Here is a 17,175-nt window from a genome sequence, read left to right as displayed (position 1 = left end):
GCTCATTTTTCTATTGAACTATTTCTCTTTTTCTTACTGAGTTGTAAGATTTCTTTGTAAATCGAGAAAGGCTGGTGCAAAAATAATCGTAGTTTTTGCCATTACTTCTAGTGGCAAAAACCGTGATTACTTTTGCAGCAAACTAATATGTAGTTCTTATTATTATTACTATATGTTGCAAATATTTCTTTCAGCATGTCATTTATCTTTTGATTTTGTACATATTCTTACCAGTGGAGGGTCTTGATACATATTGTTAGCAGTGGAGGGTCTTGACTATGAGTCTTCCAGGTTCTTGGCATTTTGAACGCAGAATTGGACAAAATGCACAAACAAAGTAACAAAAGAATGAAACAATGAAAGCATAGATTTACTGAAATGAAAGTACACTCCACAGAGTAGGAATGGGCTTGACCAAGTGGCTCAAGAGCACTGGTTACAGAATTTTCCTTCTAGGGGTTTCCCATTGGTTACTTGGTTACATCCTATGTAAATGAAGGAGTGGCCCATGACCAGTCTGACTGGTTGCAGAAGGTGATCAATCAGATGCTGAAGTTAAGGTACAAAGTTACACAGGAAGACTTGGCCTGGGACCAGTCTGATTGGTTACAGGAGGGGATCAATCAGAGGCACTTTCCATTTTTCATCTACAACGCAGTGCAAAGGTAGTAGCCTCTGATCCTTTTGTTACTTGTGCATGGAGAGGTGGGGTTTTCCATTTGATTCAGTTCTAGGAAGTCAGTGAAAATTGGCCTTAGGTTCCCTGCCTCCAGACCCTATTCTCCTGCCTCAATATTCCTTTTTGTTCTACAGAAGTTTCAAATATCAGCCAGATTTAATAGTCATTTTCTTTATGACTCCTAGGTAGGAGTAAATTTAAATGGAAGTTTTAATAGATGCTACCTACTAACATTTAACAAAAAAGAACCTTGGGCCTGATTGAAGCCTCTGCTATGTCCACAGAGTAGCATCTATCTTCGTAACGTGGATGCTCTAAGACAATGAGCAAGAATCAGAATATCTTTCTTCACAGCCTGAGACTGGTCCAGACATCCCAACGGAGGGGGACACAGCCCAGTGACCATATTCCTTATAGAATCAGTCACGCTTCTCCTTTGCTAAAGTAGCAGATGGTCAATTTAATTAAATACAATATAATTCATCCTATTTGGAGGTTGTTTTGGTAGGGTTTTTTCCCCTTTTTTGTATTTGAGAAGAGTAGAAGACTTTTTAAAAAAAGTCAGACTGGTTATTAATATCTTATGTTTAATTTTGTTTTTTACAGGCAGCTTCAAAAGATGGTCCACGATATTAAAAACAATGAAGGTGGAATAATGAATAAAATCAAAAAGTAAGTTCACCTCTATTTAAATACTTAATTATATAAAATAAGTCAACATGTGCTACATGGAAGAAAACAAATTTCTCTGTTACCTGGATGAGAAGTTTCTACCTCTTTAGCACGTAACCCTTCTTTACTATTGGCTGGAATCCATGGTGGCCAGGTCTACATTCTGGAACAGGACAAGTGAGAGCAGTTGTACTCAGTGGACTTTGATTTTCCTTCTCACTGCAGGGAAGGTGAGCTATGCCCATTCAAGGTGCCTAACAAATGTCAAAGCAGGAAAATCATTTCTATAACCATTTAGCTAAGGGCTATGAAAACATGTATGGAGAAATCCAAATGAAAAGTTACAAAACACAGCCCTAGCTTCTTCAAGATGCCATGTGAGTTTTCCTTTTTTGGGGGTTTTGTTTTTGTTTTTGCTTTTTTGTTTTTTTGAGACGGAGTTTCGCTCTTGTTGCCCAGGCTGGAGTGCAATGGAGCGATCTTGGCTCACCGCAACCTCTGCCTCCTGGGTTCAAGCGATTCTCCTGCCTTGGCCCAGCAAATAGCTGGGATTACAGGCACGTGCCAGCATACCTGGCTAATTTTGTATTTTTAGTAGAGACAGGGTTTCTTCATGTTGGTCAGGCTGGCCTTGAACTCCTGACCTCAGGTGATCCGCCCGCCTCAGCCTCCCAAAGTGCTGGGATTACAGGCATGAGCCACTGCGCTCAGCCAGTTTTCCATATTTTGATTTCTGCTTTTTGAATTATTACCTGAAAATGAACTTTTCAATTGGCACTTGGAGAGGGAAAGCTAGCATCTCAAAACTCCTTGTACATCAAAAACTCTTAAGCTTTTTTTTTTAAAGAGAATAAAAATTGTACATATCTGCATTTGCCACTCAAAATCTAAGGCAGACATACCTTAGTAGGTCTTATATACCTTAGTAGGTAAGTCTCTTTCAAGAGAAAATGGGAAATGGTATTCTGTTAAGTCTTTAAATTTTTTAAATAAAACTAATACGGATTCACCAGGGAAAAAAAATCAAAGAGGCCAGAATTGTATGATGTCAAAATCTCCCATTTCCTTATATCTCCATCTTAACCTACTCCCCAGAAAGGGACATTGTCATGGTAAGTTCAATGTGTGTATATATATGTATGTATGTGTGTATAAGTATGTATATATGTATGTATGTGTGTGCTTAAACACATACATACATACACTGACATTGTACATACTATACACACACATTTTCGTCATAAATGGTATCATAGTGCATACGCCATTCTACCAACTTGCTTTGTTGGTTTTACTTAAGCTATTTCATGGACATCTTTATTTGTTAGTAAGTAAAAATTAACCATATTCTTTTCTGAACAGATGATTTAATAGTCTACCTTAAATATATTACAATTCAATTAACTAGCTAAATATTGGTGGCCATCTTTAAGGGGGGATTTGAATTTAAACCGGTACAACATTTTTGGATAGCAATTTGATAATAGCAATCAAAATTCTCTGGTTGTTTCCTCCAATTTAAATGTCATGAATAATACTTTAATAAATGTTCATTGCAGACCTTGAATATACCAGTAGGCTAAATTCCTAAAATGAAATTTCCAAATGGAAGAAGTTGTGTCCTTAAAGTTTTAATTGCTATTACCAAATTTTTCTCCCCAAATTTTGGACCAAAAAATAGTTTATAGAAGTTCATTTCTCTATGCATTCAAAAGAGCATCCTTATTCGTTTTAATCTATGCTAAAATTAAAAATAAGAAATCACTTTTGGTGGTATTTCCAGACTATGAAATGTAAATGAGTCTCTATGCATAAGTGACCATCATAAAACATAAATGGCCTTCTGCTTGTGAGGTGGTGGTCATCTTACAGAGGAGGAGAATTTGGCTTCATGTTCTGTCTGATGAGTGGGAGAGGTGTGTGATGATTTTTGCTTATTATTTCTGCTACAGATAGAGTCTCATTCTTTATGAGACAGTCCTTGTTACAATCACTAGCAATTCTAGTTGCCAGTTTTACAGTTCACCAGTTCTCAATAACATGAAGCCTCTGCATAAAATGTTTCTCTATTCCATGGCCCCCAGTTGCCAGTTTTACAATACACCAGTTCTCAATAACATGAAGCCTCTGCATAAAATGTCTCTCTATTCCATGGCCAGTCATATTTACAGCAGCTGTGGAGCTCAAGTTTTTTATAACAGCCTCTATTTCAAACATTCTGCCCATTGGATGACCAAAGCACTTTTACATGACAAACCATGTTTCTTCTCAGCCTGGAAATTATGGCCACCATTGTCATTACCCCAGGTGACGTCAGGGGCCCTTTAGCTCAAAGTGACTTGCAGTTACACTTTTACTTGAAGCCAGGCCACAGGTGCTACCCTGAACGGAGGAAGCACGCTTGAACACGCTGGTTCCCTAACACAAGACTGTGACAGAGTTTTCACTGGTCTATGGCCGCGTGAGAAAATAAGGACCATGAAGTGTTGGGGGTTGTGCGCAGCAGCCAGCTACAGAACAAAGTTCAACTATGCCTTTTATTCCTAGTGTTGAGTGGCCAACAGTCCTTTAGTGAGTTTTTCCTTTATTCTGAGATGATTTGGGGGTATTAAAATACCCTTCCTTTTGTTTTATGAAATGATAGTAATAATGGATAACAGGTGGTTTGTGCTTTTGGAAATTTTACTATTCCTTGAACCAACCTGGGCACCAGACCCAGTTTTGTTTTTGTTTTTCTTCCTTGCAACACCTTGGATGATCTCTGTCTCTATACCTCATCATGGGCCTAATGATAGTATCTTCCCAGCCCACCCTGCTGGCTTGTGAGGAGAATTGAATGAAATAATAGATATTGAGAGCCTATGAGAAAAAGAAAACCAGAATTTCTATGTAAATATACGTATTGTTATTTTTGCAAATTACAATTTTGGTTTGTAAATTCTTTTTGTGTGCATTTTTTAATCAAACACAAATTTCTATGCTTTTTTTTTCAAAACATGAAAAGTTTGTATATAATAGCAGTTATACTGCTTCTATAGAAGGATATGATATTTTAGTAAATAAAGGCTACTGGATATAAGTTTTATTTATGTATATTTTAAATTTCATTAAGCAAATAATTCTTAGTTAAAATGGGTAATAATTATTAAAAATAATTGACTATAAACCTTACTCATTTCAAGTAGTGGAAAGGGAGGTATCAGAACTTACAAAACTTGGAATAGTTTTCTAAAATGTAATTTCAGTTTTCTTCTTTTATTGAATGAAGAAGGATTGTGACTAGCACATTTCATATGTGCATAAAGGTACTAAAGCACCTTTACTTTAGTAAAGTTTTGAGAGTGCTTAAAACAAGTTGAATACTAAATATGCTAAGTCTCATAATCTCCAATCCTGAGACACTCACTGTTCACTTGTTCGGCTTTTTTTTCTTTTTAAAGACAGTGTCTCGCTCTGTCGCCCAAGCTGGAGTACAGGGGCGTGATCATGGCTCACTGCAGCTTTGACCTCTGGGGCCCAAGTGATCCTCCCACCTTAGCCCCTCAAGTAGCTGGGACCACAGGTGCATGCCACCATGGCTGGCTCATTTTGTTTATTTTTTTGTAGAGATGAAGTCTCACTATGTTACCCAGGCTGGTTTTGAACTCCTAGGCACAAGTGATCCTCCTGCCTTGGCCTCCCAAAGTGCTGGGATTACAGAAATGAGCCAGTGTGTCTGGCTTATTTGCGTTTTTAAAATGGTGCAAACATAATTTTAGCCCAACCTACAACCAAAACGCTTATTGTAGCTGATTTTTTCCTGTTAAACATTTGTAAGTCATTAAAATATAGTCCATCTTATCTTACCTTCTTATCAACACTTACCTTACCAACCAATCAACATTTATCTTCCTTGAACCTCTGAACTCAGTGCTTATTATTATCATATTCTGACCTCTCTGAGCCCTTCTCCACCTGACTTCACCTTTGCCAAGTCATAGCCACATTGTGCATGCACTGGGGAGATGGGGAGAGGTGGAAAACCCCTGACTAATGGCTTCACTACATTTATAATACATCAAATCTGTCCATTGATGGGTCCAAGAGAAGCCATTATGCTATTAGTTGTCTATCTATTCTGTCTATATCAGCTTCTAGCATCGGCTTTGACCATCATTGTTCTGCTCACTGACCTTTTGTCTCATGGTTGTTACTTCCAGGCTAAAAGTCAAAGCACCTCCAAGTGTTCCTCGAAGGGACTACGCTTCAGGTAAGGTATTTCTCAGATACTTTAACTGACTCTTGACTAATTTAATGTTCATATTTACATTTAGGCTTATGGAAAGGGAAATACGCTATCCTCATTTGAAAACAAAAGGTATCTTTTCTAATTTCAAGAATGACTAAATCTATTAGGCATTTTGACTACAGTGGAGATGTAGTTTTTTTATCCATCCATCCACCCACCTATTTATTGGTCACTTATTAAACATCTTCCATGTGCCAGGCACACACAGATCTGAGGCAGGAATACAGTGCTAAAAGTTAAAGATAGACTCTACATTTGAGGAATTTATAGTCCAGAAGGGAAGATAGATTATTGTATTCGTCTGTTTTCACACTGCTGATAAAGATATACCCGAGACTGGGTAATTTATAAAGAAAAAGAGGTTTAATGGACTCACAGTTCCACATGGCTGGGGGGGCCTCACAATCATAGTGGAAGGCAAAAGGCATGTCTTACATGGCGGCAGGCAAGGTAGAATGAGAGCCAAGAGAAAGGGGAAACCCTGGATAAAATCATCAGATTTTGTGAGACTTATTCACTGCCACCAGAACGGTATGGGGGAAACTGCACTCATGATTCAATTATCTCCTACAAGGTCCCTCCCACAACATGTGGGAATTATGGGAGCTACAATTCAAGATGAGATTTGGGGGGTACACAGAAAAACCATATCAATTATGTTAAAAGTAATTATAGGCCCAGGTGCAGTGGCTCACAACTGCAATCCTAGCATTTTGGGAGGCTGAGGAAGGCAGATTGCTTGAGCCCAGGAGTTTGAGATCAGCCTGGGCAACATGGCAAAACCCTGTCTCTACAAAAAATGCAAATTATCCAGGTGTGGTGGCATGCACCTGTAGTCCCAGCTACTCAGGAGGCTGAGGTGGGAGGATCACTGAGGTCAAGGCTGCAGTGAGATGTGATCATGCTACTGCAATCCAGCCAGGGCAACAGAGTGAGACCCTGTCTCAAAAAAAAAAAAAAAGAAAGAAAAGAAAAGTAATTACAATTCAGTGATAGGGGAAGCACAAAGTTCTGTGGAATTCCACAGCAGCACTAATTAATCTAATCTGTGGCTGGGAGTGTGGTGTAAGTGGGGAAGAGACTACTTCCTCCATCAAAAGCTGTTTAAATTGATACTTGAGGATTGTTGAAGGGGTGGGGGTAATAAATTATTGCTGGCACATTGCTGACCCTCAGTCCTCTCTAAGTTTAGCCTGCAACCTCATTCCAACTAGGATCAACTTTGGCAGGAAAGAAGGGTTAGTTTTGAGATTTGTAGTGTTTCTGGCAGTGGTGAGCCAAGTAAAATATTCAATACACATTTCTTTATTAGAACAAATATGTTGGAGGATAGTTTTAAAATCTCTTTCTATAGCATTAATTATAAAGATTTCCTGAATATCCCTCAGTGAAAACCACAGAGCTACAGACATCATTGATGATTCTCAACAGGGCAACAGCCTAAAACCAAACCATAACCTTAAATGATGCTTACTATTTTATTTTATTTTTTCGGCCACTGATCAAGATAGCAATAAGTCAGATAGTGCAGTTCCTCCTAAGGGAATCTTATCACACTGAGAAATGCTGACCAACCTGCCCAAGTCTGGTTACAGGCCTGTTGGACCACTCACTAATTCACAGAGTAGTTATTGGCATCACCCTGCCAATCAGTCAGCAAGTTTAGACAGTTGGTCAGGGGATGCCAGTACAGCCTGGCACTAAAAGAGGGACCCTGTTCTGGGCTTTAATATCTACCTAATCAATAAGTCAAGGAAGCTTCCTAGTTACATGAGAACAAACACATTCTTCCTTCCAAGTTCTAAATAAAGAAAAGAAACCAAAGCAGACTCAACCTGTTAAAGAACTAAATAAGTTTGATGGGAAAATTATAAAATCATGGAGTCTTGGGTTTAAAAGGAACCCCAGAGGTCGTGTAGACCAATATCTGATCCAGGGCTTAACCCCTATCCCACCACCATGCACCTCCGCACACAAGGCCCAGCTTCTGCTTGGACACTTTCTGTGATGGTTTCCCATGGTTTAGCAAGGGACAGGCAGCCCTGGCTGGATATAGATACAATCCATTTCCTTGTGACTTCCTATGTCTATCCTGATGGCCACACAGTTCAAGCCTTTAAATATTAAGAAAAGTAGAGCCAGGCGCAGGGGCTCACACCTGTTATCCCAGCACTTTGGGAGGCCAAGATGGGAGGATTGCTTGAGGCCAGGAGTTTAAGACCAGCTTGGTCAATATAGCGAGATCCCATCTCTTAAAATATAAGAAAAAAATATTAAGAAAAATAGAAATAGAGTTGTCCTGTGCAACTTCAAAGGAGAGAATTAAGAAGTTAGGCCATCTGAGTGGTTTCTTCTCTGGGATAAACATCTCCAGGTACTTCAGCTGTTTCGCACATTTTCTGATTCATTCAACACGTGTTTCATGAGTATGTCCTGTGTGACTGTCACTGTGCTAGATCTGGAGTGGGGAACAACACACAACCCCTGACCTTACAGTGCTGAATGACTAGTGGGGAGTCAGATAAGAAACAAGAAAGCAAACAGGTAAATATAAATTAGCAAACATGGTACCTGCTGTGAGGGAAGATGGAAGAGTGCAATGGTGGGGAATCAGTGTGGGGTAGGAGAAGAGCTTAGGTGGTGTGGGAAGATCTGTCTGAGAAGGTGACATTTAATTTGAGGATTCGGGGACAAATGTGCAGGAATATTTGCCACTTTTAGATGAACCAACAGCATCAGAGATGCTGGACACAGATTCCAGGAGTTCAGAGACAGTTGTTGGAAACCTAAGTGGACTGACATATCTGATTTCAGGGTGGACCTCCCTCCTGATTGTCCCCTCACACTCACCTGTCTGCCTGCTGATCCACCCACCCAGGCCCTCTCCTTTCCCTCTATTTCTGCGTGGGGAAAAGGGAGGTAGCATCCATCTATTATTCATACTTTTGCCTAACCCACACACTTGGGATCAACCTTGATGCCTCCTTTTCCCTCACCTTCTACAAAAATTAATCTCCAAATCTCATTGATTTGCTCTTAAATGCCTCTTAAGTATTTTTCCCTCTCTATTCCCATTGCTACAGCTAAGGCCTTCATCATCTCTTGCTTGTCCTAGGGTAGAAGGCTCTAAGTAATCTGCTTAATTCCTGATTGCATGTGGTCCTCTCAACTTCCACCAGAAAATTGTTCTGAAATAAAATTCTCTTTAAATCTTTTCATGGCTCTACATTGCTAACAAGAGGAACTGCAAACCACTGAGCCCACATACAAGGTCTTTCGGCTTAGCCACTAACTGGCTGTGTAATCTTGGGCATCTCATGCTCCTTTCCTCATCTATATTATGCAGGCCTGAACTAGAAGATCTGTCAGGTCCCCTCTAATACTAATTGTTCTGCACTCCTGCAGAAACACAGATCTCTGGGGCTCAGGGCCCAGTGATAAAGTGAGCATCTCCTAACATTCCCTGGCTTTAGGCATTCACATCTTCCAATATCCCTGATGCTCTGAAGTGTTCTCTTTTTTGTCCTCAGACACCTGCTCCCTTTCCTGGAACCCTTCCAAATAGTCTTGATGTCAGAACATTTAATCTCTCCTGGAATGCAGAAGTGTGGCCCAACAGGATCTTCTAAGCCTTTGCAACACAAAGTTTGATTCCCAGCAAGACAGCATCAACCTCATCTGGAGCTTGTTAGAAATGCAGAATCTTGGCCCCACCCTAGAACTACTGGATCAGAATTTACATTTTAGCAAGATCTCCAGGGGATCTGAATGTAAATCACATTTAAGAAACCCTGCTATAAACCACCATCTCTGTCCCTATTGCCTTTCCTGAACTGAAAGACAAGTAGATTTTATTCCCTTAATCCCTGACCCCTGCAAATCCATTGATGTTCCAGGGTCTCGGAAATGCATCTTATTGCTTTGCCAGATGACTGGGGCCTTGCCCAGTTTCCCCTGCTCTTACACTCAATCCCCGGAAATGGTCCAAAACCACCATCACCACCTGCAGTTAGCATCCTCCCTTGCCGTTCTCTCCCCCACCCCAGTTCACATCCCAGGAGCATTTCCAGCTGCTTCCCCTGAGCCTTGAGGTTTCTGCACAGCTGCAAGTCCAGGGCCTCAGAAATCAGCCCTGAGAGCTCCTCCTGAACCTGGGGAGTCTTTAGGATCTTGGAAACTGTAGTGTGTGGAGGCCAGAGCCCACCAGACTTCTTGAGCCTGGGAGGCCAATCACGTGCCCTGTGGAGCACTTGATCCACCAAAGGCTCCTGAAATGCTCCAGCCATTTTCCCCCCACACATTGGATTTATGTCCTCTTTCCAGTTCTGGAAACAAATGGCTTCCCAAAATCCTCTAAGCCAAGAGTGTGTTGACCTTGGTGATGCTGACCTTCAGAGAGCAGAGGATAGAAAGGACCAGCAACTGCCCCACAGGAGGTCAGTAAAAGAGTCACCATACCCTCTTCCCTAGTTAGAGTACAGAAGGACAAAGCTTGAATTACACAAAGAATGGAGAGCTGGGTCTCCTCCAGGGATGCAGGTCAGGCCAGTGTGGAGCCTGCTGCCTTCAGTTCAGACCCAGCAATCCCAGTTCAGTCTTTCCCTGAGGAGGAAACATTGCCCCTAAGGAACTGCTGGCCCACTGGGCAGAATGCATTGCCCCAAGCAGCTGGCATTGCTGTGGGAAGGGAAGATATCCAAAATCTGTTGAGTATTGACTCTGTTCTGGGCATTAAGCTAAGCTCTTCACAGACATATCTCATTTAATCTTCTCATTAGCACCGTTATATAGAAATTATGATCTCGGTTTTGCAGATGAGGAAAATGTGTCTCAAGGACATTAAGTATCCTGTCCAAGGTGACTGCAGCCACTAAGAGGAAAACCCATCCCAGACTCCCATTTTGCAGCTCCTTGCTTTGACCCAAGCTCAAGTGTTCATGCTTTTGGGGGAACTTTTTTCTTATTCTGAAGGCACTAGAGCTCCTGACATTAATGCAAGAACTCGCTTCCCAGTTCCTGAGCTTTCACAGTTGAACAGCCTTCGGTATCTTTGAAGTCTGAGGTCTGGCTGGGGATGGAGGTCAGGGAGAGACCAGTCATGGTGCCCGAGAGTCTGCTGGGATCACTGCAGATGCCCCATTGGTTACCCCACAAGTCCTTGAGGAGTCAGAACTGAACAGAGCCCCTCTCTTGCACTCTTGGGCTCTGATGTCCAGGGCTCTGATGGGGTGGCATCCCTGGGAGGTCCACGTGTGACTCCTCTGGCTCTGCTATCATGCAGGGAGGAGATCAGAGCAAATATAGGGTGGAGGGGTGGCAAACTCACTTACATGGAAAAAATAAAAATCCAGAGCAAAGAAGGCACTTGGACAGGGATTCTTGGGTAAATGCCCACACAGAAGTATGGGGTATGCATAACAATCCTTTGTCCACTAAAGAAGTGAGATTTAACATTGCTTTTGTCATGGGCCTGGTGCTCCTAGTGGAGCCAGCATTTACCTGGTTTTCTGTCTCCCTGTCCATATTCCCCTGGAGGTACTGGTCTTACGCTGACATGGGAGAGCTATATCCAACATCAGTCCTGCCATAGGGAACTAAGAATAGAGGAATGACACTTGGGCTCAAAGGTATTTTAAAGCTTAGAAACTCCTGAAGGATTGCCCAACCCAAGCTTCTCATTTTAGGAATAACTGGAGACCAGAGAGGCAAAGTGACTCCTGAGGTCATGCAGTGAGGTGATGGCTGAGCCAGGACTATGTTCCCCATTGCTGTACCCCCACCCCTCTGTTAATGATCCTGTGAAGGGATGAATAGACATACAGACAAAGGGAGTTTCTACGATGATAAGTATTTCTTTTTTCTTTTTTTGAGACGGGGTCTCGCCCTGTCACCCAGGCTGGGGTCCAGGGGTACAATCATGGCTCACTGCAGCCTCAACCTCCTGGGCTCAAGTGATCCTCCTGCTTCAGCCTCCTGAGTAGCTGGGACCACAGGCATGTGCCACCATGCCTGGCTAATTTTCTAAAATCTTTTTTGTAGAGACAATGTCTCACTATGTTGTCCAGGGTGTTCTCAAATTCCCGGCCTCCAGTGATCCTCCTGCCCTGGCCTCCCAAAGTGCTGGGATTACAGGTGTGAGCCCACCATGCCTGGCCTAAGATGTTAAGTATTTAGACTCAGAACACCTCTCCCAGCCAGCCTGAATCTGGGTCTTGTCCTCAGTTCCCCACATTAAATCATGTCCCTTTCTCCTCTTAGGGCGGCACTGGTGGGACTGGCCACCCACCGCCTCCCCTGCAGCCTCTGTAGTTCTGCTTTCTGTTCCTTTTCAGTGTCTGTCCCCACCACCACAACTGGCCCACCCTCCCTCTTTCCTTCCTTCTGTGTCCTGCTGCGGTCTTCCCACTGGCTCCCTGCATGCCACCACCTGCTCTGTTGGGGGAGAGATGGGCAGGGTCTGGCGGCCGGGTAGCCTCCAGAGCAGGATCAGGGCTGCAGCTGAGGCAGAATGTCAGACATGCTGTGATGCCACCAGCATCTGCCCCAGGGGCTCTGGTGCTCCTATTGACTCAGAACTGAGAGGCTGGATTCATACTCCCTTTGCCCCAGCCACCACCACAGAGTCCTGTACTGTCCTTCCAGCCATCCCTTCCCATTCCCAGACCCCCTGGTCTGGATCAGCTTTCATCTTTCCATGCCTGAGTTCCTAAACACCAACCTCATCAGCTCCCCATCTCAGCTTGTCACTGGAGCCTGCGGTGTCCACTATGGCTGGAGCCCCCACTGGCCGGCAGCACATCAGATTTGTGTGAGTGCTCAGCAGAATCTCCTGTCCCTCTCCAACCCAGCACATTCATTCTGCACACATCTGCCTCTAAGCCCTGCTTCTGGGGCTGACACATAAGCCCCTCTCTCAGATGATGGAGGAAGACACACTCCTTCATCCTTATTCTCTCACCCAAATCCTGCTCATCCTTCAAGGCCCCATTCGGCCCCACCTCAGGCACATGGCCTCATGCAAGTTTTTGGCTGTCACTGGGCACACCTTTCTCTGAACTTTCCCCGCTCCTGGCAATGATTCCAGGTGTGGGGACATTTCTCAGAAAAACTACATGGCCCTGAGTTGTCCTCAGTCTCATGTGGTCATTCTTCTGGCCCTTAGTCTTTATTTGTATTATGAAGTGTGGCTTGGTGAGAAGACCTTGGACTCTGAGGTCCTTTAGGCCTGGGTTGGAATCCTGGCTTTGCTCCCTAAGCACTGTGTGAACTTGGAACAGTTTTGTAATTTGAGTGAGCCTCCAATTTCTGACCTGGGGATAAGAATACCTATCCTTTAGATTGTTCTGAGAATTGCAGAGACTGTAAATTCATTGTAATAGCTAACATTCATTGAGCCCTTTACTCTATGTCAGATACTCTTCTAAGCACGATTAATAATGTCCATTTTAGCAAAGGGGAAGCTGAGGCCCAGAGGTGAAGCAATTCAGCTAAGATCTCACTCCTAGAAAATGGCAGAATAAGGATTCTAAGTTAGGCAGTCTGACCCCAGAGCTTAAGCCCAAATGTGGGCCGCTGTGGCCATTCTCACATCTCCTTGTGTCTGGTGCTGTGCCCACAGGATGGGGAGGGCTACATGAATCTTAAAACCTGGGTCAGGCAAAGGGAGGAGTCCCTCTATTGTGTGGCATGGGATTATGACATGGTAAATGGAGCATAAGCCCCAAACCAGGTAAACCACACCATAGGAAAGGCTTTAACTGACAAGAGGGCCCGCCCAGGATCTCAGCTTCCTGGTAGAGACCATGGAATCACACAAACAAAATCAAACCACCTGGCCCACATGAAGCTTGAACTTCTCCCCCAAATTTTACTCACTACAATAGAGGCTTTCTTGGATCCATGCCTTTGTGGTAGCCATAGTGTGTGATTGACGTGGGAGTAAATTAGAATCAGTGGTGTTTTGAGTGTTAATTGAGGCATTCTTTGCAATGCTCAAGATGACGGTAACATTACTAAAGCATTACTGTGTGCCAGGCTTTGCTAAGAGCTTCAGATGTATTTTATTATTTGATTCTCACAAAAATATGATACAGGCACTGTTCTTATCCTTGCTTTACAGGTGAGGAAATGAAGCTTTAAACAATATTAAATTATTGGTCCAAGACCAAGCAGCTTGTAAAGGTCAGAGCCAGGATTTGAACCTAGAAAGCCTGGCTCTAAACTACCACCTGTGCACTTTGGGAAGCTCCCTGAGATACTGGAAAACTGACTACTGTTTTGGACCTAATACCTTGGACTCCCATGCTTTTTAGTCTTGGCAATTGCCTGCAAGACTGTAACTTTATGAATATGATGCTGTGAGTTCCACTTGGGACCTGAAGTAGATAGTCTAGCTAGGAATCAATGGGGCACCAACAAACAACCTCTATCCCATACCGTATGATGCTTTTCTCTCTTTTCTGTCTCCATGTGCCAAGATGTCTGGATTGGGTCATTCTCGTTTCACCAAAGTTTTATCTAAGTGCTCAGCAGAGGGCTAAGTGGCTCAGATGAGATTTCAGCTGCAGGAGCCAACACAGCCTGGCTTCCAATCGAGCTCCCAAACTCACTAGCCAAGTAGCCTCAGGCAGGTTTTACAACCTCTTTCAAAACCAAGTTTCTCCACTGTAAAATAGAGATAAAAATAACACCTACCACATAGTGCTGTTATAAGAATATACTTTTATAACACTTAGCCTGGCACCCAGCACATAGGAAGTGTTCAGTAAATGAAATCTATTGTTGCTATCCTAATGTTCCTTTGTTTGAGTCATTTATTAGTTCACACATTTATTAATACATTAATTACAAATGCAAAATTCTGTCCAGATGCAAAGATAAATTAGATAGGCCTTATTTTCAGTACAGAGAGACATGAACAACTTAATCACAGCACAGGACAGAACGAAGTACATGTGACATCACGGTGCCACCAGCTTCCAAGAGGGCCCAGAAAAAGAAGTGATTGATTATGACAAGAGACTGTGGTAGACTTTGTGGAGGAGGAGTGATAGGGATTTCCATGGAAGAAAGAAGATGGGCTGCAGGAACGGCACGAGCAGAGCAGAGAATCAGCAAAGTGCACAACGGGAGGAGGAAGCTGTCTGGTGTTACTGTTAGTGAGCGTGGGAGCCTGCCGCAAGAAGTCGGTGGTGGGACAGAAGGCGGAGGCATTGGAATGTGTTGCCACAGAACCTCTACTTGATTCCATAGGGAGTCACTGATGACTCTTAAGGAAAGGAACAGCGTAATCCAAACTTTATTTTAATAAAATAACTACAAACGGTAGGATGGATGGATTGGAGAAGAAAGATAATGGAGACAGGGACACTAGTTAGATGGCTAATGCACTACTTTCACCAGTGACTGATCATATAATAGGCCCCCACTCACTGAGAAAGGGTGGAGCAAATGCAGTTATCCAGGCAGGGAAGTGGGTTTCATAAAGGCATTTTATAAGGGTTTCTATTTGAATGGTTGTTACAAAAACTCTTGCCATCTTAAGTGTTGATCTTCAGTGATCCCCAGACTTAAGGTATTAGAAACATATTGACCAGATGCAGTGGCTTATGCCTGTAATCCCAGCACTTTTGAAGGCAGAGGCAGGTGAGTCATTTGAACCCAGGAGTTCAAGACCAGCCTGGGCAACATGGCAAAACCCCATCTCTACAAAAAATACAAAAGTTAGCTGGGCATGGTGGCACGTGCAGTTACTCAGGAGGCTGAGGTAGCAGGATCGCTTGCACCAAGGAGGTTGAGGCTGCAGTAAGCCATGATTGTGCCACTGCACTCCCACCTGGGCAACAGAGTGAGACTCTGTCTCAAAAAAAAAAAAAAAAAAAAAAAAGACTAGAAAAGAAAAAGAAACGTACTCCCCCATTGTGCCAGGTAATCATATTGGGAAGAGGATTTATTCACCCAATCTTCTAGAGTTTCTTGGCCAACCCCAGTGATTGCAGTACACTCTAATTCAGCATTAGTCAACCCAAAGAATAATGTAAGAATTCTTTTCTGTTCACGTCAAAGTGTGACCCATGTTTGGCTTGTAGAGTGAGGCTCTTTCTTAGCACCTATCATGTTTTTCCCAAAAGAGGGTGCTGCTGCCGCCATTGCTTAAAATGTGGCCACTCCGATCCCACAGTATCCTTCCTGACCCCATTTCACCTCTGCAATTCCTTGCTGGTGCCTCTGGAGACCCCAAATGTTTGACTCTCCGGAGTCCGGTGGTCTGCTGTGGCAGGGGTAGAAATAGCAAAAACATAAAAATAAAACTAGAAAATGTTCTGTTGAGGTTCTGGGAAATTTAGGAACATCCACTGGGTCCTCTGTGGCAGTGGCTGCTCAGCGGGGAATAGCAAAAACATAAAAATAAAACTAGAAAAGGTTCTGTTGAGGTTCTGGGGAATTTAGGAACATCCACTGGATCCTCTGTGGCAGTGGCTGCTCAGCGGGGCAGGAGGGAGCTGGGACCCTCTGTGGTGCTGTCATGGAGCCACTCTGCCACATGGGCCTGTGTCTGCTTGATTCCTACACAGCAGAGTGAATCCCGTTTAACCTCTAAGGTCAGTTTATGTGATAGGCTAGATGCTAAGTTTCTCATACTCTAAATGTGTTTTGGAGGGAAAGGGGTCAAATATTCGCCTGGGCTGTCATAATTCAGACTTTTTTTATTCTACAAGCTCATAAACTACTTAAGGGCCACAACCTGTCATATCCATTTTTCTATGCCCATGCAGAGCCCAGGACGGCACCTCCTGCCCCTGGAGCGAGGCAGCACCATGTGGGGGCTCAGCGCATGCCCGTGGAAGGCAACCTGTAGGGTTCAACTCCTGGCTCTGCCATTTATTACACTATCTGACCTTGGGCATGTGACTTATCTGCTCTAGGCCTCAGTTTCCTCACAAGGTTTAGGTGATTTTTTTTTTTTTTTTTTTTTTTTTGAGACAGGGTCTTACTCTGTCATCCAAGCTAGAGTGCAATGGCACAATCACAGCTCACTGCAGCCTCGACCCCCTGGGCTCAAGCAATCCCCCCATCTCAGCCTGCTAAGTAGCTGGAACTACAGATATGGACCACCACACCCAGCTAATTATTTTATTTTTTGTAGAGATGGGGCCTTGCCATGTTGTCCAGACTGGTCTTGAACTCCTGGGCTCAAGCAACCCTCCTGCCTTGGCCTCTCAAAGTGCTGGGACTACAGTGCTGGGATTACAGGCATAAGCCCCAACGCCCAGCCCCTCACAGCGTCTTTGAGAGGGCTAAAAGACGGCAAAGCTCTGATAATATTGCCTGGCACATACTAAGACATTGGATAATTTTTTTTTAACAAGAAAAGTCAAAGTTAGAGCCAGAGATGATCACAGAAATGATCCCCTCATTGTATAGATCTGGAAACTGAGGCTCAGAGATGTTAGAGGTCTTGCCCACACTCCAACGCATTCGGAACAGAGCCTGGATAAGAACTTAGGTCTGTCTGATTCCCTGTCCTGTGCTGTTC

The 17,175-nt window shown here is 43.4% G+C and overlaps 1 protein-coding gene across 3 annotated transcripts in view; it reads left to right on the top strand.

Annotated features, from left to right (window-relative positions):
* The window catches only part of BLNK (B cell linker), an 80,238-nt gene that overhangs the window by 23,525 nt on the left and 39,538 nt on the right, over window positions 1–17,175 (top strand). For all 3 annotated transcript variants that reach the window (XM_001159266.6, XM_001159213.6, XM_009459031.5), the window contains exons 2-3: window positions 1,286–1,351; window positions 5,551–5,600. In XM_001159266.6, coding sequence (XP_001159266.1) covers window positions 1,286–1,351; window positions 5,551–5,600 — 116 coding nt within the window. The remainder of the gene's footprint in view (window positions 1–1,285; window positions 1,352–5,550; window positions 5,601–17,175) is intronic.

Source organism: Pan troglodytes, chromosome 8, assembly GCF_028858775.2.
Source record: "Pan troglodytes isolate AG18354 chromosome 8, NHGRI_mPanTro3-v2.0_pri, whole genome shotgun sequence".
NCBI classification, from domain to species: domain Eukaryota; kingdom Metazoa; phylum Chordata; class Mammalia; order Primates; family Hominidae; genus Pan; species Pan troglodytes.
Note: the sequence above shows the minus strand (reverse complement) of the source record. Positions and strands in the feature narration are given on the sequence as shown.